This window comes from Heterostelium album (assembly GCF_000004825.1).
Source record: "Heterostelium album PN500 unplaced genomic scaffold PPL_contig1, whole genome shotgun sequence".
In the NCBI taxonomy this organism is placed as follows: Eukaryota; Evosea; class Eumycetozoa; order Acytosteliales; family Acytosteliaceae; genus Heterostelium; species Heterostelium album.
This window is the reverse complement of record NW_008805078.1, coordinates 466,116-493,087: the sequence shown is the minus strand read 5'-3', so window position 1 is coordinate 493,087 and position 26,972 is coordinate 466,116. Positions and strand designations below refer to the sequence as shown.

Genomic DNA, 26,972 nt, shown 5'->3' with positions numbered 1-26,972 from the left:
TTATTATTAGGTGGCACTGAAAAAAAAAAATGATTATTATTATTGAATTGCTAACGATTAGTTTTAGTTTTGATGATTACAAATAAAATATATATTATATTTTAAAATAGAAAAAAATGAAAAAAGAAGAAGAAGAATTATTTTGTTTTTATTTTTTAAACCAGCAGCTGAGAGAAGAGCTGCTTCAAAAACAAATGGTAATTTTTTTTTTTTTTGATTTTTTTTTTGTTATTTTTTTTTTTTAATTTTTTTTTTTGGTTTTTTTTTATTTGTTGCGTTAACTTCAGGTTGTTTGGTGTTCCGCTTTTGATTTTGCAGTGAACGAATATTCAAATCTGTATATACCGTCTCTCTCTTTCTTTCCAGAAACTTTTTGTCGTAACCGACCAACTAACTTAATTACTAAAAAGTGAACTATAAATTAGAATAATTAAAAAGAATTGTGAAATATTTAGATTAAATGAAATGTTTGTTGATAATATATAAAAAAATTATCATTTTTGTTGTACAACAAAAATGTTTGATTTGATATATTGATATGCATAATAAAAAATGTAAAATAGATTACCAAATAAAAATTGATTTAATATTAAATTTGACATTTTTGATGGTTTGGTCGTTTTGTGTTGCTATAAAATTCACACAATTATTTGATATCAAATAATCAAATCAATCACATCATAAAAAAGTTGAATTAGTTTTTACCACATAATGTGAAAAATGATTTAATTGTTGACAACGTCAGATGTTTGTATTTTTGGAGAATCATTTATATTATTATTATTTAATTGATGAATATAAAGCCTACTTAGATCAAATTTGATCAAAATTCTGCAAAAAATACAATATTTTTCCAACTTTGTATTTATAGGTATAAGTATTTCCTTCATGAAGTATCGAGAGCATTAATGAATACTTTAATATTAGAGTTTCAAAACGATTCAACCAACTGTTTTTTTAATTATTCTTGAGAAAAAAATTTGTCGGTTTCGTGATCAATGATTTTTTTTTTTTCATGAAAATTTTTATTCAGAACTGTTATATATTAATTATTTTATATCATTACATTTATTAGTATTACTATTATATAAATAAGATTACAATCTAGATTGAAGATATAATGATGATAGAAGGTGATATTGGTACAACTGTAAATGGAGCAGATCAAGAAATGAAACCAAAGAATGTTGTCATTTCGGGTGTGAAATATCCACAGTCTGACAATCCTCCATTAAAGTTTGAGGTGTTGGCAACCAGCGGAATGGCACGTGCTGCCAATCTTACACTGCCACATCATGTCTGTTCGACACCGATGTTTATGCCGGTCGGAACACAAGGTACTGTGAAAGGTCTGACATCGCAGCAGTTGGTCGATCTCAACGCCGGTGTCGTCCTCGGAAACACCTATCACTTGGGTCACAGACCCGGTCCCGACGTCATGCAAAAAGTCGGTGGACTCCACACATTCATGAACTATCCACGTGCCATGCTTACGGACTCTGGTGGTTTCCAGATGGTTTCGCTGTTGTCTCTGGCGGAGATCACAGAGGAGGGTGTCAAGTTCCAGTCGCCACACGACGGATCCACTATGATTTTGACACCGGAGCTGTCGATGCAGATACAAAATTCAATTGGTGCCGACATTATGATGGCGTTGGACGACGTCGTTTCTTCTACGACAACAGGTCCGCGTGTTGAGGAAGCAATGTACAGAACACTTCGTTGGATCGACCGTTGTATCGCTGCACACAAGCGAACCGACGAACAAGTTATCTTTGCTATTGTACAGGGTGGATTGGATGCTGAACTCAGAAAAACTTGTATTGAAGGACTGGTCGCACGTGACTTCCCTGGCTATGCAATTGGTGGACTTTCAGGTGGTGAGTCGAAAGACTCGTTTTGGCGTATGGTAGCGTTGTCCACTGCCGGACTGCCACCCAATAAACCACGTTATCTCATGGGTGTTGGATACGCATTGGATTTGGTGGTTTGCACGGCACTCGGTGTCGACATGTTCGATTGTGTATTCCCATCGAGAACCGCTCGTTTCGGAACGGCGTTGGTGAGCACCGGTTCACTCAACTTAAAGTCTGCCGAGTATATCAATGATTTTGGACCGATCGATAGCGAGTGTGAATGTATGGTATGCAAGAACTACACAAGAGCATACCTGCACATCGTTGCCGGTAAAGAGAGTATAGGTGGACAACTACTCACCTATCACAACATTGCCTACCAAATGCGTCTGATGCGTGAACTCAGACAATCAATCATAGACAACAAACTTTCAGAATATATCAATCGTTTTATTTCATTACAATATCCCAAGGGTGACTGTCCTCAATGGGCAATCGATGCACTCAACCATGCAGGAATACAAGTCATTCAGAAACAACAATAAAAAAAAAAAAATCAAAATTGGAATCATTGTAAAAAAATTCTTATTACTGTTGAACCATTTATATTTATATAAATAGTTTCTACATTCCTTTTTATTTTGTCAAATGTTTATCAAATTGTATTTTTAAATCTAAATATTTCGAAAACTATAAAAAACTATAAAACATAAATTATTATATTGTTTATAGTTTGAATTTATTATCCTATCTTTGTATTATTGAACTCTTTTTCTTTTTCAAATAAGATATTAAGCGATAAATTCTGAAGTAATATCAAAAAAAATTGAAAGCTAAAAATATGTATTTTAGATTTTAAATGAGGAAAGTAATATTTAGAAATAAAAACTCTGTGTATATTTAAAATATTTTTTATAAGTTAACTTTATGTTTTTAAATAAATTATTTTATTTTGTTTGACTAGTTATTTTATTACAACAAAACGAAAGCAAAAGCCAAAAGAACCAAAAGGATCGATGGGTTGAAAATATTGGCAGAGTTGGCGTTGAGATCACCACCACCACAGAATCCCAAGGTAGCCAATGACTCACCTTTGGTGAAACAGTTGGCAGATGGGTATTGATTGTTGCATGATGAGTACATGGCACAGGCTTCAGACTTGCAGTGAGTATAGATGCATGAGAATGGAGCGGTGTAGTCGACATCGATAGAGCACTTGTTGGTGACGGCACATTGGTAGAATGCCTTGGAGTTGGTGGCACAGTTGTCAAAGGATGATGGGATAAGTGAGGCACAGGTTCCCTTGTTGGAGAGACCGTCACAATAGCATGTCTCGAAACCTGGAACACAGTCAGCGTTGGATGTACAGTTGGTGGAGGCTGGAGTTGGTGTTGGCAAAGTGGTACAGTTGTTGTTGGAACAGTAGGTGCTACCAGTGCATCCTTGTCTGACACCGTAGAAATCAAAAGAGGTATCGGAATTGGAACAGGTTTGATTGGCGGTTCTCGAGAAAATTTCGAGACATTGTGGATCTTGACCCTCGATCGGAGTGCAGAGAGCGTTGTCAACACAGACGGCGTTATCAGTACAGTTACCACCGATGGCAACCTTTGGAACACACCATGAAGTACCGTTACAGTAGTTACCGTAGGCACAGTCAGAGTTGGATTGGCAGTCTCCTTCGAAATTATTTGGGAGATCTGGCAAACAGATGTTTTGTTCCCAGTCACATTGCAAATCACCAGAACATTGGTTGGTAGATTGACATTTCTCACCATAACTATTTTTTGAAATTTTTTGGAATGGAAATTAGTTTTGATTTGTTTTTGTCTATTCTTATACAATACTTACGCAGCGTATCCAAGAGCTTGGCAAGTTGCTGGTGCTGTTGCTTGAACACCTTGAACTAAGTCTGGGGCTGGAGTAGAGGGACGGTAACAACTGAGACCGAAAACACAGGAAACTAATCCTTGAACACAAACATCACCTCCCTTACCGAGTGGAAGACAAACCTTTGGTGAAACAAGCAATGGGTTCGAAGATCCTGCAATATAAGATGGGTTTATACCACAGTAAAATTCTGATGGACAGGTTACAAGAGCTCCATCTGGGACGACATCTCCGACCAATGAGGCGGAAGCAGCTCTGATTGAACTAAAGAAATTTGTACTTGGGTTAAAATTGGAAAAAATTCCTACTTATTTGATTTTATTTTATTTTATTTCTATACCTACTTGTACATATCGTTGTTACATGCAGAGTTCAAACCTGCAGCACATTGATTCAAGTAACAATCGGCATTGGACAAGGCAATGCATGATACCAAAACGACTAAAACAAATTTAATATTCATTTTATTTTCTATATATATAAATAAATATAAATAATTATAAATATATGTTTAATAATTATTTTCTAAAATGAAAAAAAAAACAAAACAAAAAGGTAAAAGTTATTTTGGTAGTTTGTAATTTTTTGTTGAATAAAATTAAAAATAAATATTTAATAAACCTTTAAGAAAATAGAATGAATTGAGCTGAATTGATGAAAACTCAAATCGTTTTGGGGTGGTCGACCACAACGGCGCAAGTGCCATATAGGATGAGACTCTTCATCAAAAAATCAAAATGCTTTAACATTTTCTGTGATTTTGATGATGTTTTTTTTGGTTTTTTTTTATTTCTATTTTTAATTTTTCAAATTTTGACACATCAAATACCCCTTTGAAATCTTGAAACGGGGTTTTTGATGAAAAAAAGTTTTTTATTGATATCAAGAATAATAACAAAATCAAAACTTTTTTTTGTGTCAGTTGCATCTTTCATTTCATTGAATAATTTTATCATAAAAAAGTCTCAATGTTTTTTAGATCTTTAACGTTATAAAAAATATTTCCTTTTTTACAAAGGGTATAAGCTTTGAGCCACTGATTTATTTATTTTTACTCTCAATAACTTTTTTCTGTGAATTCGATCAAGTCGAGGCAAAAATTCACAGTCAAAATAAAAATAAAAAAACCGCAATTTCATTAGCGCCTATTCCAAAAAGAGATTAATGAGTAAATCAATAAAAAGACACTTTTGGAATAATTGTTTTTTTCAAGATTGAAATTAAAGTTATTTCTTCTCTTAGTTTTTATAATTATATTGACCAAAAAATTAATTAATACACTTTTTTAAAAAAATCTTTGATTTGAAATAAAAAAAAATTGATTTTAAAATGTTGTTTGTTTTTTTTTAGGAACATTTGTATGAGTTATGAGTAACAACAGCAATAATAATAATAATAATAAAAGGAAAACTATAGTTCCTTTACTTCAACCATTACAAATCAATACAAAGATATCATCGTTGTTGAGTGATCTTGATGACAGTGATGAAGAGTTACAGATTGAAGAAGACGATGATGCTACCTCTCAAGCTACTGCAACAACATCGACAACAACAACAACAACAACCACCACTGCAGCAACAAAAGTAAATGCAAATACAAACAAAACAACAGCGAAAAAAACACCGACTAAAACATCAACAACATCAACAATATTAACAACACGACACGAAATAGTGAGAACTACCACAAACCAACCAGAACTTACTTCAACAAGCAATTCAACAACAAGTATTCCAACAACCTCGACAGACAGCACAGCAACTCCAACAACTTCTACAACTTCTACTGGCAGTCCAACAACTTCGGCAACCTCAACAGGTTCTACAAGTATTCCAACAACAACAACAACAACTCCCGAAACAACAAATAATAATAATGAAAATAGTGTCAATAATGTAAATAATAATAATAATGGAAATGAATTACCGATTTTATCAATTGAGTCACCACGACTTGGTTCATCTACTACGCAGCAGACACAAACAACACCTTCTACACCTTCGACACCACAGATATCATCACCTCCTTTGACTGGTGTGAGGAGATTGAATACACCGACACTTTCTCATCGTGGAAGAAAAAGAAAGAAAGACGATGCTGCAGTTTCCGATGATACACTCGACATTAACATTGAGATACAGAGGCGAAAGGAACGAGCGGAATACTTTGACAAGAATCCTCAGGAGCTACTCGAAGCCATTCGTAATGTCATATTCAAGTTTCAACAATCGACAGAGTTTACATTTTCGACGTTCAAGGAGATCTGGAAGCAAGAGGCTTGTCTCCTCGAGTTCTTTGAGATACAGCCACACCAACCAGAACTTATACACATCCTCTACTACGGTGTCATAGGATACACTCTAATGAATCAACCGGTCAACAGTAAATCTGCTATCGTCTACTTACTCTACGTATTGTACACCTGTCAAATTATACAACCACCAATACCAATCGATATAACTTTAAGTAAGTAAATCAAATCAAATCAAATCAAATCAAATCAAATCAAATCAAATCAAATCAAATCAAATCAAATCAATTCAATTATAATTATAATAATATTGATTTACTTATTTTTATCTATATCTTAATATAATTATTATTAGATATATGGGATGGTTTAATGTTGTATTTCAACTGTTTCAAGTTGTATAGACTTGCCGAGCCATATCATGTGTTTAAGATACTTATGGATAGAGGTGCCTTCCACTTTTCGGCTTCGTTGCATCCGGTTGCATCATTACCAATCTTCAAGACCAATAGTACGACTGTAGGTGCAACAGTGATACCCGTTGACTTGGTTGGTGTCAATCTTCTCAATGGTTTAATCAATCTTGATCATCTAAAAGATATACATGAACAATATAATCAAGCGAAAAAAGGAAACAATGTAATTATATATAATTAATGTTATTATATTCAAAACAATGCTTGCTAACTAACATTAAAAATGATTAATATTTTTATAGCCTACAGTACCTATATCATTAAATATTACAAAACAAGATTTCTATTCAGATATATATAATCTATTGGAAGACAACACTGTTAAGAAGCTAGAGAATATGTTGGTCAATAAGATACCTGGATTACCATAGGTTTAATGGCACTGTTCTTTCCGAAAGAATATGATATGAAATAAACTATACTTTAATATTAATATTCTTATTTATTTTGGGTATATTAAGTTTGTTATATATTATTTATTTGAAAATTCATTTTTTTAGATGGTAGGTGTAGGTGGTGGAACTTTCGAGGATGCAGAACTTGATGGTATTTCCTCTAGTTTTGGTACTTCATTCGTTTTTGGTGGTACTGCACTTGATTTAAGTGGTGGTAAGGCGAATGGTTCTTGATCTGTAACAGCTGTTGGTTGTGCCTCTGTTTGGATACTTGGTGGTTTATTTACATTATATACATTTGGATTTGCATTCATTGGTGGTTGTTGGGGAATAGCCGTTGTTTTCTGTTGTTGTTGCATAGGTGCTTGTGCCATGTTATATCCATTTAGTTGTGGTGGAGGTGGTGGTCCTCTATTGCTATTAGGATCTGCAACAAACTTTTGACTTTGGAATCTTTGCATATACGAAGGCATTTGTTGTGGTTGTTGTTGTTGTTGTTGTTGTTGTCTTTGTGGAGGAGGAAGTGGTACACTTTGTGGATATGGCATCTGCTGTTGAGGTGGTCTCTGCTGAGGTTGTCGATACATTCCTTGTTGTGATTGTGGTGGTGGAGGTGGAGCTTGCATTCCCGGTCTTTGTTGGAATTGTTGTGGTTGTGGTGGTGGAGGTGGAGCTTGCATTCCTGGTCTTTGTTGGGGAGGTCTTTGTTGAGGTTGTTGATACATTCCTTGTGGTGGTGGACCATATGGTTGAGCTTGCATATTCTTTGGCAGAAACTGAGGTTGTGTCGGTGGACCTTGATGCTTTCCAATTGCTATTTCATGAGCGGAGAGCGGTGCATTTATAAATGTTTTTTGTTCATATGCTTTATATTGACCTGTCTCTGGGTTGAAAGTTACCTGAATACCTTGAGGTGTAATAAACTGCTCATTTAGCATACTTGGCGAAGGAGGCAGTACCATTCCTCCTTTTGGTGGATATGTTGCAGGTATTGGATGTACTCCTTGGTAGTAATTTGGTTGTGGTCGTCTCTGGTAGTTTGGAGGTGGAATTGGTGATCCATAATATTTATTTGATGCCATAACTTTTTTTTTTTGTTTTTTTTAAAAATAAATTTCTTTAATAATCACAAAATTTTTCTTTAACTTAATTATTTCAAATATTCAATTATATATATATTTATAAATATAAAATATTTATATTAATCCATTTTAATTTATTCTTTGTCCTTGTTTTTCAATTAAAAAAAAGGAAATTTCCTTTTGAAGAATTTTATAGATTTCCATTGAAAATTTTTATTTTTTTAAAAAGTTTTTTTTAAGCTAAAGTGAACGGATCTTATAAATATTTAAATCTTTCTCAATAAAATGTAATTACAAAAATAATTTACATTACATTATTTGTAAAAAGAATACTTTTTGTAAAATCTTTATTTTTACAAAAAAAATAATCTTTCGAAGTTCTTTTTTCACCATCATCAGAAATTGCACTGAAAAAAATCTAATTTTTAAAACAAAACAACAACCAAAAATCAAAATGTTGGACAATCTTCCAAACGAGATTGCAAGAATTAAATCATTCATTTCCAAAGTTTGTTTATTTAAGTTAATGGGCTTCAGAATGTAATTTTGTTTATTGTAGTTTTGTCTCTTGTCAACTTACAACAGAACAATTGTGCAGTGGGTGACAAATCAAACCAACCAAAAAAATAAAATAAAAAACAAAAATTTAAGTAACATAGGTACTCGGTTCCACTTCACCCACCACGCAGCTGTACACATCACTCACTCAGTAACTAATGAAAAACTTTTTCTTTTTTTGGATAGTGGTTTCTGATATTCAAACAAACAGGTCTTAGGCGATGTAATGAACAAAGCTGGGCATTGAATTTGATTAAATTAATTAAAAAGAGGGCTTACAGTTCGCCAATAATGGAGTAGTTTTATGGAATTGTGCTATTATTGACAATCTCTGATCAAATGGTTAAATATCAAGACGCTTTGTTGTCTCCTATCAACATCTGAGATAGGTGCCCAAAAATTGAATAACTACACTTTTATAGTTGCCTGTAATGTTTCATACAAATACAAATGAAAATTTAAGAGAGACATCAAATTTTTTAGCAATCCGCCAACTAGAGCAAAAAGAACTAAAAATTAATATTGATAATAATGTTTTACTATATAATTATTCATAAAATGATAAATAGATCAAAAAGTGGACTATTAATTTATTAGTCAAAAGAAATATTAATATGTGCAATTAAAGTAAGTAAGTAAAAAAATAAAATACATAAAACTTTTTTCACCTTTTTTTTTTTTCGTATCATCTGACTGATGATCAATCAGCATTAGCATGTTTAAATTTATATAATTTTGAAGTCGAATAATGAATCTTTTAAGTTCAAACATTAAATATAATATTTAAACAATTACAGTAACATTTGTTTGTTGGATGTCTTTTTTTTTTGTTTATTGTTTTTTTTGTACAACTTGAACCAACCCACAAAAACTATTTGTTAACTATTCCTAGTACAATTAAAAGTAGTAGAATAGAATAAGAAATACTTTGAATTATCTAAATAGTAGTTAGTTATGTGTTTGTGGTGTGGAACATCAATTATAGTTTAGATTTCAGTATGGTATGTTCATTTGTAGCATTGGTACCGGAAGTACATATCATACTGATAGATCTATCCACCACATTATGTATGCACGGTCATACCTACCAACATTGGAAGTGTCGACAACACAAACCTAATGTTACACTCACCACCCTACTTTTTCCTTTACACTTTCCGCTCCAACACCCCACTCCTTCATCTTCACCCTCCTCCCACTCACATCTTCAACAAAACGAATCACCTTTATTAGTTATTGTACTTTTCTTATTCGGGTATACAACTAAATTTATACAAGCAACTTACAAAATAGAAATCATGATTGATTCAATTTGGAACACCAACAAACAACATTTCAAAAACATTTTAATTTTATATCAGAACTCTTTTAACTTTAATTTTTAATTATAATAACCAAATAACGAACAAACAACTGCCACTAACAACAATATAATTATTTATTAAAGATAAAGAAGAAGCTATATTAGTGGGGCGTCAATAGATAAAATTATAAAATTAGATATATATTAATTTTTTTTTAGTTTGTTTAATTAGTGGTATTGTTTGTGTTTTATATATGTTACTTTGTTTTTCTTCAATCATGGTGTGGTGTGTGTGAGTGTGTGGGTGTTGATCAATCCGACCATCCAATATATGATCAGCATATATCTATCTTTATTTCAATTCCATTATATGTTTATGGTGTGCATTATTTATTAATTTCAGACACTGATTCGTGTTTGATCAAATTCTACTACTTGAAAATCAATCAATGTTTGTTGATATTGATTTCATAAATAACCAAAAGATATCTTGCCTATTTAATAGGTTGGTATTTATATCGTAATAAAAATAATAAATATACTACTGCTTTACTACTACTTTTTGCTTTTTTTTTTTGGATGTTATTTGTTACACAGTGATCATCACCATATCAATAATAGTATGTAATATTGGTAATGACGATGGTGCAGTAGTACTAGTTGTATGTTGTTCTACTTGTTATCATTTTTTTTTTTTTATATTGCTTCTATTTACTATCAAAACATCTATATCACCAGCACACTCCTTATTGTTTAATGAAATTGCAATAGATTTAAATCACTCTCATGAGGATTTGTTTTTGCTTAGTTTGGTTTGGTTTATTTTAGTTTGGTTGGTTAGTTTGGTTTTTTTAGGTTCAGTTGTTAAGTTAGGTGTGTGTAGGTAGGATTTATTGTAGACTGGAGCATCATGTATTGACAGATAATCAAACATCAAAATTTTATTGAATACTTTGATTTATTATATACTTTTTTGTTGAATCATTAAACAAAGCAAAAAAAAAATAAACTCCTTTGTAGTGTAGTTGTTGTAAGAGGAGTAGTGTAGAATCATCTCTTAAGCATCATGTTATTAATCAGTATTGTGATTGATTGATTGATATGTTTATTGTCAATGTGCGAGGTGTAGTAAAAAGTATTTGTGTAAGAATATGTGTGTATTTGTGTTTTTAATTGTTGATCATAATAATATTAGGTGACCCAGATGCAGAGTAGTAGAATATTAATTTTGAAAATCATATTGATTTGGGTTGTTTGTACAATATGTTGTTCTTTTTTTTTAGTTTGCTAATTAAATAATTAATTATCATTATACAAAGAGTCATCTAATTTAGCATTATATTATATCAATATTAATATTAATTGTCCACTGTTTGTGATATTGTTTTGTGTTTTGTTTTGTTTTTTTTAATACTACTTGTTACTACTACTCTCCAACTTATTAAATTTAATTTAAAAAAATTATTTTGTTTTTGGTAGTCGTTGGTTGGAAGTAGTTGAACTAGTAATTAAATTAGTAGTCAGTTATTAGTAGTATCAAATATTTTATATAAAATTAAATATTAGTAAAAAGGATATAGTAATAGTAATTGGTAGAAATAAATTTAACAGCTCCATCACAACAAAAATAAATAATTATCACCAAAAAATATCTAAAACACAGTCAGTCATCATTACATTCAATTAAATTCGTTAAATACATGTTTATTTTATAATTAATTTAAAGTCGTATAGTAAATTTAAATTAAAAATTGTTAATCAATATTAGTAGTTAGTTCAATAAATCTTTGATTTGGTTGATTTTTATTTAATACTGACTCTAATAATCAATCATTTCCATTTTTTTGGGTGCAAACAACTTATTTTTATTTATCCATTAAAAAATTCGAATTACTCAATCTCTGTCTATTGTACTAAAAATATTATCACAAATCGTATCCATCTATTTATTTTCATATCTATTTTATATTTATTTATTTATTGATGACCCAATTATAATTTTAATAAGATAATTAAAATCAATCCATTACCTCATCCAATCGAAATTATTCAATAGATAAAATAATTAATTATTATAGTAGTAATTAGTAGTTATTCATATTCTAACAATTCATTCTCAAAATAGTATAAACATCATACTGTAATAGTATTTAAAAATTTTTGTTTTGGAAACATAATAGTTTATTCTAGAATAATCAAATTAAATAAAGAGTTTGGAAATTGAATTTTTTTCTATTGTCTTCAATTCATTCCAGTCATTCCAAATTATTTTAAATTGAACCACTTTTTATTATTACAACAATATCATCCAAATTAAACAAAATATGATTGGTAATTTAGTTTGGGCAAGGGCTCCCAAAAATAATCTATGGTGGCCTTCAAAGGTATGTTGGTTGCTTTTGAAGAAAATTGAATTTTATGATATTGATTTTTTTCTTTCTCAAACAGACTATTTCGCCTGAGGAAATGGATGTTCAAGATTTTATGGATAAGAAAAAGCCAGATTCTGTATTAATATACTTCTTTGGATATCATACAGTGTAAGTCTTTTTTTTTTTTTTTTTTTTTTTTGCTTTCTCTTTTTTCTTTATACTAACAATTATTTGAAATTAGTCATTGGATTAATGATAATTATGTTAAAGAATATTCTATGGAGTATTTAGATCAAGATATGCCGAGAATTGAATATGAATTATTTAAGTTGGCATTGAAAGAGATTGAAAATCAAAAGTTAGAAAAACACAATTTATTAAAGCAACAACAACAACATCAATCAATAAAGAGTTATCAACAACAACAACAAAATAATCATCACCAACAAATATTAAATAGCGATGACGATGATCATCAAATGACAATTTGTGAGGATGACGAAGAGGAAATGGTTGGCCACCGAATTCATCAACATCACCAACAACAACAACATCATGACGATGATGAAGTTGACATACACCAACCATCTATCCACTCTGAAGATGACTATGATTCACAATTACTAACGAGAATGAAACGTGGTCGTAACGAAGAATCCATTGTATATAAACAACAACAACAACAACTTCATCAACAGCAACAGTCACCAAGTCAAAACAAATCATCAATTAAATCTCAACCAATAATTAATCAACCAAAGAAACATCTACATGATGACGAAAATATGGAATATAATAATACAACAGAGATGGAGCTTGAGTTAAGCAAAGATGGAGCACAGGAGTACAGTCCCTCTCAATTGAAAAAGAAAAAAACCTCTCATCCAAACTCAAGAGTAGTTCAAGATGATGTTGGTAGCGATGACCGACAACATTCCGACTCGAGTGACCCACAACAAGATGAAAAGAACAAAGAGCACGGTTCTTCCAGTCCCATTGTTTCAAGCCGCCGTAAATCTGAGAGTCCAACAGAGTCGATGGCCAGCCAGCAACAAGATGCATCCAGTTCGCCTCAGTTGAATTCCAAACGATTGCTCCTAACCAAACCACCTCGCTCTCCTCTCATCAACTCAAGAGGTACCAAACCAGTGGTAGTATCAAACAACCAGAGTAACAATACAACATCGTCAATTACCACCATTTCCAAACCGATAGCAAGTCCACCAACAAGATCTGCTACCTCCCAAGTTACCTCACCATTCTCTCTCTCCATGCAACCAAGAGCAATCCTACCAAACAGTCCGCCAATTCTACCGTCGAAATTACCTCAAGCAATAGTCTCTTCACTAATGCAGAAGAAAGGAATACAAGCATCGCCAAACTTGGTGTCTCAAGGACAAGCATCGCCAAGCATTCATCCAAAGACGCCAATCACCCTATCCATTCCAAGATTCAAAAAGAATGCAGCTGTTCCATCCTCGAATAATATCACTTCCCCGTCGATTCAATCGACAAGTATGACATCGTCAGCATCCGCCCCATCGCCTTTACATGGACCAGCTTCACCATTCCAACTTCCACAACGCAAGGGTTTAATGTATCCTCAATCGCCATCAATGAATCAGCCGATGCGTGGAACAACCCCACTCATACGTCCGCCATCCATGCAACCCAACAGCGATAAATCCGATGAAAACACCGATCATCTTCCTCCAAATACACAAGGTACGCCAATATTAGCACCTGGCTTCCAATATCTACCATACTTTTCAATGCCACCGTTTAGTTTGAATTCATCGTTGAACATGGAAACTGTATTCACCAGTCCTTTCAATGGTCGACTTGCTATCAAAGGTTCTGTTGATACAGGATTCCAAATCGATCTAAATGTAATGGGTAAGAATCTTCAAGGATTTCTTACAGAGATACCTGGCACAACTATATCACAACAGGCACCACCACCAACTACACCACTAGTTAAACCAGCGGCTGTAGCCACTCCCAACATCCCAATGCCAGCAGGATACGACTATCAGATGATGGAATCATTCAGACAGATGCAAGAAATGATGTTTAAGAGCTATCAAGCAGCTGGAACCATTCCACCATTCTTTAATCCAGCGGCAATGGCAGCGGCAATGGGTATGCCTTTCAACCATGCCAAACCAACAACATCAACAACAACAACGACGACGACGATTCCACATACCTCCACTACATCAACACCAACACAAGCACCCAAAACACCAAACATTGTTATCAACATTGCCAAAGATGACCAACCTGCATCAATTGAAAGTACAACAACGCCAGTCATTACATCTGCATCACTCTCATCACACATGACATCAAACTCTTCAAACGCGGCCAATGTTTCAACATCTTCCAACACACTTTCAGCATCCAACACCTCCAATGACAGTCACTTTATTCAATACAAACAGAATGCTCTTCAAAAAGTAGAGCTGTTTCATAAATCTCAGGCTCTAAGCATGATGTCCAAACAAGATGAAGCTAGTTCGTCGCTACTCGAACAGTATGAACGTGACAAACTCTCTGCAGACGGAAACCCAGAGAAGCTAATTGCACTCAAAGCTAAATTCAGTGAAGACAGCGAAAAGATGCAGCAACAACATAAGGAGCAACGTATCAAGCTCGAGGAGACACACTCACAGCAATCCGCTCGCTTCCCCAGAGAAGTCGAAAAGCAATACATGCTGCTCTTGAAACAACGACAGATTGACAGTTCGAAATCTGACCGTTCTCCGCTGAACTCGCCGACACTGACACCGTTTATCTCACCGTCGCCATCGCCATCGCCATCGCTTTCCTCGTTCATGGGAACCAGTCCAATGATTACGCCTGCATCGCTCATGAAAGGCAATTCACTCTACCCGCCCGGCAGCATAAGTGGCGCACACTCGCTGACACCAACTCCAACCACCACCTCTCATTCGATACACACCACCAACCAAACGGGAAATGGTAACAGTAAAGACTCTAACGAATCATCATTACCACCACTTTCACTCTCATCAAACTCACCACCAAGATCACCCAATGAACAAGCTTTATCACTTCAAAAGAAAAATACAATATTAAATAATAATAGCAGCAATAATAGCAATAATAATAGCAATATCAAATCAAACAACAACAACAACAACAATAATAATACTAGTAATAGCAATAACAAAACAATAGAAACCTCTGAAATTGAGGAGGAAACAGCTTTGAGTAAGATCTCTGTAAATAGTAACAACACAACAAAGAAATCACACAATGCACCTGCGTTAACGATAAGTTAAAATAATATTAATACAATACAATATATAAAAATAAGAAGGTTTTATTTTTGTTTTATTTTTAAATAAAATATACATATATAACTTTAAAGAGATACTACAACCAATTTTATTTCTAAAGTTTTTTTTAAAGGTTTTTTTTAAAAATTAAAACATGGGGTGTGAGTCATCCAAAACTGATTGTTTGACTTGGTTTTTTTTTTTTTTTTTTCTAAAAATTGATCCGATCATTATTATTTAATTAATTATATATTTGTATTTTATACTTTCAGATAAGACAGATAGTTGGAGAGGTGTTGTAAAATAGAGTTAGAAGAAGAGAGGAATATATAAGAAATGTTTCAAAAATTAAAAAGTTTTGATGCATATCCAAAGACAGTGGATGATTTTCGTGTAAAAACATATGCTGGTGCTATCGTATCTATAGTCTCTAGTATTTTCATTATATGGCTATTCCTATCACAGATTTCAATCTATATGACAACAGAGACTCACCACGAACTTTTCGTCGATACCAATCGTGCTGAGAAATTGAAAATCAACATCGATGTTGTATTCCATCATTTACCATGTGCATGTAAGTGATTCATTTGATAAGAAGAATAATTAGATAAAATAGTAATACTAACATACACACACACATATATATATCTATATATATATATATTATTCATTAAAATAATCAGATTTAAGTTTGGATGCTATGGATGTTTCTGGAGAACATCAATTCGATGTTGCACACAATATTTTCAAGAGACGTTTGTCACCGACCGGAGAATTCATTCCAGATGCACCAAAGCGTGAGGACAATGTCAATATCAAGCCAAAGGTGAACGAGAACGATCGTCCCGAATGTGGTAGTTGTATGGGTGCAGAGAACCCATCGAAGGGAATCAACTGTTGTAACACTTGCGAAGAGGTACGTGTTGCCTACCAAAAGATGGGTTGGGGATTCGATCCATCGGACACACCACAGTGTGTACGTGAAGGTTTCACAAAGAATGTTGTCGAGCAAAACGGTGAGGGTTGTCAAGTATACGGATTCCTCCTCGTCAACAAGGTCGCTGGAAACTTCCATTTCGCACCGGGCAAATCGTTCCAACAACATCACATGCACGTCCACGACTTGCAATCATTCAAGGGTCAATTCAATCTCTCTCACACAATCAGTCGTCTTTCATTTGGAAATGATTTCCCAGGTATTAAAAATCCATTAGACGGTGTATCTAAAACTGAAGGTAAGGAAATCAATCAATCAATCAATATCATCAAAGTTTTCTTTGTAACTTTTTAGCTAATCAATATCAATATCACAATTTAGTTGTTGGTTCTGGTATGTTCCAATATTATGTAAAGATTGTACCGACTATCTACGAAGGATTGAATGGTAATTTGATCAATACCAATCAATACTCGGTCACCGAACACTACAGATTGTTGGCAAAGAAGGGTGAGGAGATGACAGGACTTCCAGGTCTTTTCTTTATGTACGATCTATCGCCCATCATGATGAAGGTAGTCGAGCGAAGTAAATCATTTGCATCATTCATCACCAGTGTTTGTGCTATTGTAGGTGGTGTATTCACAGTCGCCGGTATTTTCGATTCATTCATCTATCAAACAACAAAATCACTCAAGAGAAAGATTGATCTTGGAAAAGCTTCATAAAAAGGAAAACGAAAACGAAAATCAAAAAAAAAAACTATACTAAATTAATAAATAATAATATATACAAAAATTAAAAATATAATAATTCTTAAATTTAATATATTGATGATTATTATTAAAATTGGTGTGGAATCGATTCCATATACATTGAAATATTACTCTCCAAATGATTGATCATCTATTTTGGATCTTTTTAAAGAAACAAAACAAAAAAATGAAAATTGTTGAACAATTTTTTTGATCAAAAATGAACCATGAACAATTTTTAGAAGAATTTTTTTTTTTTAATAAACCATTAAATATTTGTAGATTAATATTTTATTATTATTGTTATTGTAATCGTTTGTTTGTTATTGTAGTATATTTATAAAAAAAAAGTAAAAGAAAATCAACTAAAAAGGGGGGTTGGAGAATGTCAATTCAAAGTAATGAAGACTATGTTCGATTCGAAGAGTTGTGTGTTGATTCCTTTCATAAACCAGAGGAAGCCATCAGAATCGAAGAGATTCTACAACACTACTTCTTGAATCCAAACTTTTTGGTTGAATATAAAAAGATACTTCAATACTCAAAGAACTCATGTGTCGTTGCACAAGTCTCAAGAGGTCTCTCCAAGTGTATCACTCAATATTGGAATTCAATTCCACCCACTCAACGGAATGATATTAGTATGTAAAAACAATGCGATAAAAAAATGTTTAGTTTTAGAATATATATAGTATCGTTTTTTTAGTAGTAGTATATTAATATGTTAAAACATCGTCACATCATGATGATCAATCATTTAGAGAGTAATATTTCAATGTATATGGAATCGATTCCACAGATTGAAGCATTTTCATTGACTACACTCTTGAAGCTGTATTCGAGACTGGTGAAATTCTCATGGCAAGAAGATACAAGAAAGACAGAGTTTGTTGACAACATGCTGACCATGTCGAAAAAGTCACACGATCACCACATCCTGTTTTTGAAGCAGCTCAGAGATATCATTCGAGAGTTCAACGATCAGGCAGGCGATCATCTCTCACTAACACAACACCGTAACCTCTCGATTCTCCTCAGAGATCAAGTACTGATGCGATTCTACACAATCTCACTCGATTCTTTGAAATTCGTATTGTCAACCATCGAAAAGAATGAAAAGAGTAAGTATATATCATAACATAAACTATATAGATATATATATATAGTTTTAAACATAGCTAATCTTTAATTTTCAAAAAACACACAAAACAAATGGTAAAAAGTTGATAGAATTAGAGAATGTGCATTAGATCTAAGTTTAGCATGTCTTACATTTGACTTTATTAAAGCATCGTCTATCGAGTCGTCAGAAGAGATTCTCACAGTTCAGATACCGGTTGCATGGAAACATATATTTGATGATCTCAATACAACCGATCTCTACTTTAAAATCTATAAAACATACTTTTCTACAAAGGTAAAAAACCGATATCATTAATTCAATAGTTTATAATATCTATACTTACTTTGGTGTTTGTCATTATTAACTTTTATAAATAACTAAATATAGAGTTTAGAATGTTTAATATCAGTTGCATCTGTTAGAAAATCATTGTTTCATACAGAGGATGAGAGAGTAAAGTTCATTACCAACATCTTTAAGGGTACCAAAGATATCTTGACAAACAATACAGGATTCTTCAATGAAAACAATCATCTCTCATTCTGTAGAATACTTGAGAGAATCAAAACCAACTATCATTTGAATCAATTGGTTGCCATCGAAGGTTACCCCGACTGGATTCAACTATTATCTCATTTTACCATTGAAACATTAAAGAATCCACAAGTATGTTATAATATTATTATTATATATTATTACAATTACAATTACAATTATTATTTTATTTAATAACTAAAACTAACCATCAATCGTGATCAATCATTTATGATATTCTTAGTTTTCACCAAATAGTATATATTATTTATTATCGTTGTGGGCAAAGTTTGTTGCATCTATATCTTATATCAGAGGTGATACTACAAAAGCATGTTTAGATAAATATACACCAACTGTAAGTTGTTTGAAAACAAAAGACAATATCTTTATTAATTATGATATGATAGTACTAACAAACTGTGTTCAATCAATTAAAAGATCATGGAAACATTCATTAATTCTAAAATAGAAGGATCGTCATTCTTGGAGGATGAAGATGAGAATTTAATGGATTTCGATAAGATGGTTGAAATGTTGGAGAATATACCATTCCTAGGTAGATTAACATACAACTTGACTGCCAAGCAAATACTACAACTCTTTGATAGAGCAACTCAACAGATTGCTGTTGAAACAAACATCGATAATATTACTGTACTAGAGAGTAAGTAGATTTTTAACAAACTTTCTATAAAAAGTTTTTGTTATATTAACTAACTAACTAACAAACGAATAAACAACAATTATGATTGTATTTTTATAATTAAATTATAATATATGATATCAACAGGACAATGTGCATGGTTAGTTTATACGATTGGATGTTTAATCTTTGGTAGAACAGCTATCAATAGTTCAGAGGAGTACGATACTCTCGACGGTGATCTCTCTGCAAGAGTGTTCAAGTTGATCGACTTTTGCGACAAGAAGATGCAGGTTGAATCATTTAAGAACAACCGTGAGAGCAGAATTGCATTGGAGCTCTCATTCATCTACTTTATGCAAAACTTTAGAAAGATCTACATTGGTGAAAGTACTATCAACTCATCAAAGATCTATCCTCGACTCTCTGAATTACTAGGAATAACTGATCATAATACAATATTATTCTCAATAATAAGAAAGATGTAAGTATTTATTAAATATACTCTTTTTTATTTATTTATTAACATAACATACATTTTATTATTCATTCATTAAGTGGATTCAACTTTAAATATTGGTGTGATGTAGATGAAGTTATTAAAAGAAGTTTAGAGTTGTTTTGGGATTCTGTAAATGGACATTCCACATCAAAGATACTATTGAATACATCGATCACTCATGATTTGTTAAAGAATCACAACTCTGAGATCTTCCCATTCCTCGATAAGAATCCAAACACCAAACATCGTACCACTCTTTACAAGGCAATCGCCAAGTTGTTGTTCACCGACGAGAACACTCATTTCTTTGACGAGTTTATTCAGCCTTTCGAAGACATCATGAATAAACTACAGATGATCCAATCCGTTGAGATATTCAGACAAGAAGAGACCAAGCGAAAGATCATAGGTCTCATGAGAGATCTAAGAGGTATCATTACATCTGCAATCTCAAAGAAATCATATCAACAAGTATTTGAATTTTTGTAAGTATTAATAACAATTGTATTAATAATAATAATAATTAACTTCTAATCCTTTTATTATTTCTTATTATTTCTTAGAAATCCACATTTCAGTGTATTTTTAAAGATTGTACAAAGTTTAATAAATTGTCCAGAGGTCATCAATATACTCTTAAAGTTATTATCGGAATACGTTTATAACAAACAGACAAGATTAAACTTTGAATCTTCTTCACCCAATGGCTATGTTGTATTCAGAGAAACAAGTAAGATACTTGTTGCTTATGGTATGCTATTCGATATTTGTTATGTTTTACACAACTCAACTTTATATTAATGAATTGTTTTTTTATAGGAACATCGATATTAAATTTACAATGTTCAACACAAGAACTTTATAAATTTAAATTAAAGGGTGTCAGTACTTTAATGATTATCTTTACTAGATCACTCACAGGAAACTACTGTAACTTTGGTGTTTTCGAGCTGTTTGGTGACAGATCATTCCACAGCCTACTCGATATCACTCTCCAATTGCTAAACTCTATCACTCTTGATGAGCTAGTCAACTTCCCAAAGGTATCAAAGATATACATGGTACTCATTGAAGCGCTCTGTCTCAATCATACACAAACCATATTGGAATTAAACTCTACTTACTTTGGTTTAATTATGTATTCAATCTTGAAAGCAATAGATAATCAAGGTAACTAACTTTACTATCAAACTAACAATGATCATCCAACATATTAATGTTTTTATTGTATTTTCCTCTATTCTTTTATTTATAGATATTCATTTATCAAATCAAGCATGTGTTTCATTAGATAAAATAATATCAATGTGTCACTCACAAGCCAAGAAGAAGGATTCCAAGACATTGAATGCAATTCGACAACATTTCACAGAACATCACACTCTTCTCAAGCAACTGATTGACAAACTATTCTTTGTTGTCATCTATGAGGATAACCTTAATCAATGGTCTATCTCTAAGCCTCTATTGGGTTGTATTCTATTCTCTCCAGATGTAAGTATCAAGTGTTACAATACTAACAATATCAATCCAATAGAACTATTCTAACATGTTTTTGTTTTTTAAAACACACCGCCGCCACAGAGTTTCAATGCAATCAAGTTAAAGTTCTTACAATTGAATCAAAACTCTAGTGATAAGATTGAAGTGCTCTTTACTCAATTAATGACTGATATCCACGATAATTTAGAGACAAAGAATAGGGATAAATTCACTCAAAACGTAGCAACATTCAGACGTGAGATGAGATTATTGGGAGCCTCCGGTACAAGATATTTTAAAAGTATTTTATAAAAAAAAAAAATCAATCAAATTCAATTTTACTTTATTGGTAAAACAGTATTAGTAGGAGGAAATATCAAATAAACAATGTGTTTTATTCCTACGGAGCAGCAGATGCATAACATTCACCCAATAAACTATAAATTCAAATAATATCTTTGCTTTGAATTTTAAATCAGTTCTTTACCAGGCTGAACCATTTCCAAGGACTTAAAGTTCATTTACATTTTCATTAAATTTTTGTAAGATTAATTTGGTGCAGTGTCAAAAAAAATAAAAAAACTATCTTTTTTAGATTCTTTGCTAGATAACATTTTTGGGTTTGACAAAAGATATTTTGGGAAAAAAAAATCAAGTTCAGATATTTTAATTTAAAAATAAATAAATTTAATAAAAATCACCAAACGGTATTTAAATGAAAAGATCTCTTTAGTTTATTCATTGTAAAATCATCAAACTAAACTATTCATTTAAATATGTATAAACAAGCATTATTCTTTTTCATTGTTGCTATTGTATTGTCAACAGCCCATGCAGGTTTCACCTGTGCCAAGCCCTGTTATGGAAATATGGTAAGTGATTACAGTTTTGATATTGGTAAAGAATCAATTTCATTAACAACCTCTCTAATAATTTTACTATCTAAAAGTGTTGTTCAATCCCATCAAATAACCAATATTATTTAACTGATTTCTGTAAGTAATTCATTTATTGATAATTTAAAACTCAAACTCTAATGAGTTGACTTTAATTAGGTGGATCTCAATCTGCTTGTGGTCCAATTCCCAGTTGCACTGCGGGACAATACTTTACAGGTATATATTTTATCAAAATACTATATTTCAATTTGAATCTTTTTTATTAAATTTAATATACCGTTTGACAGCTGACTCTCAAAGATTTGGTTGTGGAAAATATTTGAATGTCTGTAGAAACTCTAATAAACATTGTATTAAAGCTCAAATTATTGATGCTGGTCCTGCAATGTGGGTAGAACAAGTATGTAATATGAATATTCATAAATATAATATTTTTCTAAAAATCATATCTATTTTTGAATTAGGATGCTGGTATTGCCATTATCGATGGATCTCCTCAATTATGTAAGGAACTTTTTGGTGTAAATTCATGTGGTTGGAGTGATCGTTTCAGTATTTCTGCTCTTCTTACTTCAGCAGATGATACTAGACCATTGGGTCCATTTAATGTTACTGATCATGAATTTGAACAAATGATTATTACTCATAACATCGCTTTGGAGCAGTGTGAAAACTCGAAACAATGTTCTAAATAAAAAACTTTAAGATTTTAATCTTTTTTTTAAAATAAAATTTCTTTCAATATTTGTAAATTGGGAATTTAAATGTAAAAGTTTCTATTTCATGAGGGCGCCCATTATTTTAACAATATGATCTAAATAAAGTAATAGAGATAAACTTATGATTTATTTTTTGAGAAAATCATAGTAAAATTAGCCAACTAAGGAATTTTTTTTAAGTAAAAAACAAAGAAAAATTTTTTTATTTATTCAAAAAAATATCTTTTTTAAATCAGAATAGTTGTTTTTATCAAATAAATACAACTACATTATAAATCAAAGAAATATGAAAAGAATATTTAAATATGCATCAGATTTACATCTAGAGAAGCTTACTACATTATCAAGTGTTAAAGATCTCTTTGAATTTGAAAAGGAACCTAACACTCGCTATTTCTTGGCAATACCAGGTGATATCGGTAACTTTGATATGCTAGACAAGTTCTTTGCCAAACTATCGCAAGTCTATGAGAGAGTTTTCTACGTGCCTGGTAACCATGAATATCACTATCGATACCACAGTCAAACTATTCTGACAATGGACCAGATCTCACAGAGCCTAAAGCAAATCTGTGATAAATATCCAAATATCACCTATTTGAATAACGGGTATTACCAATTGGATGAATACAGAATAATCGGTAGTACTTTCTGGACCAAGGTTAAAGAGCATGAAGCCGACAAAATATCGGATTCATGGTGTGACTACTTTGGAATTTTCATAGACGATGAAAAAGAAAAGAAAAGACAGTTGCATGCCAAAGACTCTACAAAGATACATGAGGAATCTGTACAATATATTTTAGAGTTACTTAAATCGACACCAGAGGGTGAAAAGAATGTTATTCTTACACATCATGCACCTCTGTATAGTGACAAGTCAAAAGGAAGGTATACATCGAATCCAGATCACATTGGATCGTCGATAACCAATGTATTTCAAAGCGATCAGCGATCACTAATGGTTAAAGAACACAACATCAAAGCATGGATATTTGGACACACCCACTATTGCACAAAATTCACCTATAACAATGTATTGGTTGCTTCTAATCAACTCGGATATCAATATAAAGATGTAGGATTCAATCCTAATGAACATATTATTTTAGATTAAATTAGTAAATAAATTAATAAAAATATTTATTTAATTTTAAATATAACTTTTTTTAAACCATTAAAAAATATGATAAAGTATTACCAAAAGTTTTTTCTCATAAAGAATTGGATGCCGACGTTCTAAATTGCTATTGTTGTTTTAAAATTTTATTTATAACTTTAATAAAACATCAATTAAATATTATAGTTAAAAATACTCTTATTCAACTGGTCCTATTGATTGTTTTTTGTTTAGGTAACTAGTGGACAGGATATAGAATTTGAACTATCATTGGCTATCAATAGAACATCTACAACATTAGATAAATTAGAAGCACAAAAAGATGAACAAACTAAAAAGCTACAATTGTATGTGTGTTGTATTTATTCTTTATTAAACATTAAGGTTAGTGTCGTTTACCTCAAGCAAGATATTAATAGTTTTTTTTTTCTTTGTTATTCTATAGAATGGAGAAAACATTATCGGATCTATCAAAGTATGAATTGAGTGATCAACAAAAACAAAGAAGAGATACATTGGAGAAACAGCTGAATGAAGTCGTTAAGAAACAGCTGAAGGATACAGAGTTGGAGATTGACGAACTCACGAGAAAACTATTGGCGCTCTACAACAAGAGAGACATCATCGCTCAGAAGAAGGTCAATGCTCAAGATGGAATAGAAGGTGCGATATCACTGCCACTAGCAAATTCACAGGATATCAGATTGGATAGTTTAGATGGTGAACAAATGGTTGGTGCAGATTCAATTAAAACAACCGAAACGACAACAACAACAACTACCTCTCCAACTCCTACACCTACTTTTATAACAACAGATCAAACTATAACCAACAATGAAGATGATGATTTAACAAATAGTATAGCAAGTCATTCAAATAGTATAGTATAACAAACAAACAAACAGACAAACAAACAAACAAACAATTGTAAACTTTTAGTAATATCACTGATGGATGTATATACTTCCATAATTTTATCTTTTCAAACTCTAAGAAAAAAAAAAAAAAAAAAAAGACTTTTTTATTAGATGTTTAAATTTAAATTAAAGAAGTAAATTAACAAATAAGATGACTTCAAAAAATATAAACAATTTTTATTTAAAAAACTAAATATTAAATCTTCTAATTTAAATTAATTTGTGTTGGATGAGATCTCAATGTCTCTATAGAAAGACACTAGATCTATAGCCATGGGAGCGTAGTCAGAAGCAACAGGGATATCATCTGGCCATACGAGATCCAACTTACGAACCAAGTGACGAGTAAAATTCTGACAGTTTGTCGATGATCCCCAAGTATAGATACCATTACAATGATTCTCTATGAAATTAATAAAAACTATTATTGCCCAATCTCTCCATCTACCTTGATTGTCCAACTGTTTTGAGACCCTGCCAAGTGCAATGACTCTATTGAGGAAAGTGGATGGTTGTTGCTTGTCGTATCTATGGACTTCACAACAGACAATTTGAGAGACACCTCTCTCCAATAGAACCATGTGCATCATCAGACCTTTGGGGTTGTTGGCATCTGTAGTCTCCCCTTTGATATCGAGAACAATCGCATAATGTCCAGCCAATGTTGTACCAGAGTCAGACGGGGAGGAATATATCATGAGGTAGGCGTGGTTAGCAATACTTTGGTTTATTATTTTTGGTGGGAATGATTCTAGACCAGACATTGGAAAATTGTCGTAGTTGTAATATGATGGTTTGTTATAAAGAGATAATATGTTTCCCATGATGAAAGTGCTGTATTTATAGTTGTTTGTAGGATTTGATTATTATTTAAACATTTATAATATATTTACAAATTTAATCATAATGATTTGTGTCACCCATCTAATAATTTTATATAAAATGTTAAACATCTTCAAATTTTTAAATTTTGTATTTATAGACTTAAAGAAACAAACAATGAAAGAACTCACTATTTTTATAGCAAAATACCAACAAATTTCACTCACTCTATTCTAAAATAATAATTAATATATAACTCCTTTTCGGTCTTTTTTGAAATAATAGTTCAAATAATATGTTTAAATTTATACAATCATCTGTCTATCACCAGAAAAACTCTTAAATAAACTTTTAGTAGTTGATGGATGATGTTATCTTTCATAGTTTTATCTTTTCAGTAACTTTAAAACAAAAAGTTAACTATTGTTTTATTATGTAGGATTAGATTAATCCCAATATTTTATCTTTCCATCCCAACAGCATGTTACTACCTTGGATGACTCAATTTGATGCCATTCTATACCTATACAAACATCATCATGAGCTTGTAATGTTCTATTTAAATTAAAAAAATAGATTAGATTAGATTAGTTAATGAATGTTGTTGATTTTAAATTTAAAATTGATTCTTTGACTTACTTATAAACTTTAGAAGTTTCCAATCCCAAAAGTATGCTTTTCCAGAGGCATCACCACTGACTATATATTTGCCATCGGGTGAGAAATTGAGTTGACAAGCGTAACCTGGGTTGGTATGTCCGAGGAATCGCTTCTTTTTGTTCATTCTGAATTTGTAACGAGCACGATACACCAGAATTTGATTGTCCATTGATTGTCCGGCGAACCATTTGCCCTTGGGATGTAGTGCAACCGCTGGCATACTGTGCATCTCGGGATCACTGATGTACTTGATGACCACGGGTACCCCACTCCCATATTCTCATGGATTTGTCGTCACTCGACGAAACCAGCCGACGATTGTCATCGATAAAGGTGAGAGAATTGATCGCGCCAAGATGCTG

At 32.0% G+C, this 26,972-nt stretch overlaps 12 protein-coding genes across 12 annotated transcripts; 8 read left to right on the top strand and 4 right to left on the bottom strand.

Moving 5' to 3' along the window:
- Positions 1-116: 116 nt before the first annotated feature.
- On the top strand, positions 117-2,401 carry qtrt1 (tRNA-ribosyltransferase family protein; the record flags this gene model as incomplete). Its single annotated transcript, XM_020572057.1, has 3 exons — positions 117-144; positions 165-197; positions 1,131-2,401. The coding sequence occupies 3 exons, from the start codon at positions 117-119 to the stop codon at positions 2,399-2,401; spliced, it is 1,332 nt and encodes a 443-aa protein (XP_020437915.1).
- A 129-nt stretch (positions 2,402-2,530) lies between these two features.
- On the bottom strand, positions 2,531-4,209 carry PPL_01039 (uncharacterized protein; the record flags this gene model as incomplete). Its single annotated transcript, XM_020572056.1, has 4 exons — positions 2,531-2,546; positions 2,833-3,636; positions 3,708-4,010; positions 4,091-4,209. The coding sequence occupies 4 exons, from the start codon at positions 4,207-4,209 to the stop codon at positions 2,531-2,533; spliced, it is 1,242 nt and encodes a 413-aa protein (XP_020437914.1).
- Positions 4,210-5,113: 904 nt separating this feature from the next.
- Positions 5,114-6,847, top strand: PPL_01038 (uncharacterized protein; the record flags this gene model as incomplete). Its single annotated transcript, XM_020572055.1, has 3 exons — positions 5,114-6,215; positions 6,356-6,639; positions 6,719-6,847. 3 exons carry the CDS (start codon positions 5,114-5,116, stop codon positions 6,845-6,847), a joined length of 1,515 nt encoding a protein of 504 aa, XP_020437913.1.
- A 125-nt stretch (positions 6,848-6,972) lies between these two features.
- Positions 6,973-7,953, bottom strand: PPL_01037 (uncharacterized protein; the record flags this gene model as incomplete). Its single annotated transcript, XM_020572054.1, has 1 exon — positions 6,973-7,953. The coding sequence occupies one exon, from the start codon at positions 7,951-7,953 to the stop codon at positions 6,973-6,975; it is 981 nt and encodes a 326-aa protein (XP_020437912.1).
- A 454-nt stretch (positions 7,954-8,407) lies between these two features.
- Positions 8,408-11,870, top strand: PPL_01036 (uncharacterized protein; the record flags this gene model as incomplete). The annotated part of the gene is made up of 8 exons (XM_020572053.1): positions 8,408-8,461; positions 8,934-9,044; positions 9,109-9,142; positions 9,502-9,579; positions 10,034-10,078; positions 10,218-10,265; positions 10,436-10,476; positions 11,823-11,870. The coding sequence occupies 8 exons, from the start codon at positions 8,408-8,410 to the stop codon at positions 11,868-11,870; spliced, it is 459 nt and encodes a 152-aa protein (XP_020437911.1).
- Positions 11,871-12,138: 268 nt separating this feature from the next.
- On the top strand, positions 12,139-15,494 carry PPL_01035 (uncharacterized protein; the record flags this gene model as incomplete). The annotated part of the gene is made up of 3 exons (XM_020572052.1): positions 12,139-12,198; positions 12,263-12,354; positions 12,428-15,494. The coding sequence occupies 3 exons, from the start codon at positions 12,139-12,141 to the stop codon at positions 15,492-15,494; spliced, it is 3,219 nt and encodes a 1,072-aa protein (XP_020437910.1).
- A 333-nt stretch (positions 15,495-15,827) lies between these two features.
- On the top strand, positions 15,828-17,159 carry ergic3 (endoplasmic reticulum-Golgi intermediate compartment family protein; the record flags this gene model as incomplete). The annotated part of the gene is made up of 3 exons (XM_020572051.1): positions 15,828-16,068; positions 16,178-16,729; positions 16,786-17,159. 3 exons carry the CDS (start codon positions 15,828-15,830, stop codon positions 17,157-17,159), a joined length of 1,167 nt encoding a protein of 388 aa, XP_020437909.1.
- A 247-nt stretch (positions 17,160-17,406) lies between these two features.
- Positions 17,407-21,785, top strand: xpo7 (exportin 7; the record flags this gene model as incomplete). Its single annotated transcript, XM_020572050.1, has 14 exons — positions 17,407-17,504; positions 17,538-17,827; positions 18,019-18,071; positions 18,139-18,307; positions 18,410-18,603; positions 18,697-18,975; positions 19,088-19,201; positions 19,285-19,510; positions 19,637-19,973; positions 20,048-20,476; positions 20,555-20,742; positions 20,811-21,161; positions 21,247-21,485; positions 21,594-21,785. 14 exons carry the CDS (start codon positions 17,407-17,409, stop codon positions 21,783-21,785), a joined length of 3,159 nt encoding a protein of 1,052 aa, XP_020437908.1.
- A 464-nt stretch (positions 21,786-22,249) lies between these two features.
- On the top strand, positions 22,250-23,067 carry PPL_01032 (uncharacterized protein; the record flags this gene model as incomplete). Its single annotated transcript, XM_020572049.1, has 5 exons — positions 22,250-22,345; positions 22,423-22,468; positions 22,529-22,588; positions 22,660-22,772; positions 22,837-23,067. 5 exons carry the CDS (start codon positions 22,250-22,252, stop codon positions 23,065-23,067), a joined length of 546 nt encoding a protein of 181 aa, XP_020437907.1.
- A 310-nt stretch (positions 23,068-23,377) lies between these two features.
- On the top strand, positions 23,378-25,101 carry PPL_01031 (uncharacterized protein; the record flags this gene model as incomplete). The annotated part of the gene is made up of 3 exons (XM_020572048.1): positions 23,378-24,169; positions 24,446-24,558; positions 24,657-25,101. 3 exons carry the CDS (start codon positions 23,378-23,380, stop codon positions 25,099-25,101), a joined length of 1,350 nt encoding a protein of 449 aa, XP_020437906.1.
- A 242-nt stretch (positions 25,102-25,343) lies between these two features.
- Positions 25,344-25,892, bottom strand: PPL_01030 (uncharacterized protein; the record flags this gene model as incomplete). Its single annotated transcript, XM_020572047.1, has 1 exon — positions 25,344-25,892. One exon carries the CDS (start codon positions 25,890-25,892, stop codon positions 25,344-25,346), a length of 549 nt encoding a protein of 182 aa, XP_020437905.1.
- A 133-nt stretch (positions 25,893-26,025) lies between these two features.
- Positions 26,026-26,779, bottom strand: PPL_01029 (WD40 repeat-containing protein; the record flags this gene model as incomplete). The annotated part of the gene is made up of 3 exons (XM_020572046.1): positions 26,026-26,052; positions 26,439-26,505; positions 26,598-26,779. The coding sequence occupies 3 exons, from the start codon at positions 26,777-26,779 to the stop codon at positions 26,026-26,028; spliced, it is 276 nt and encodes a 91-aa protein (XP_020437904.1).
- Positions 26,780-26,972: the final 193 nt, after the last annotated feature.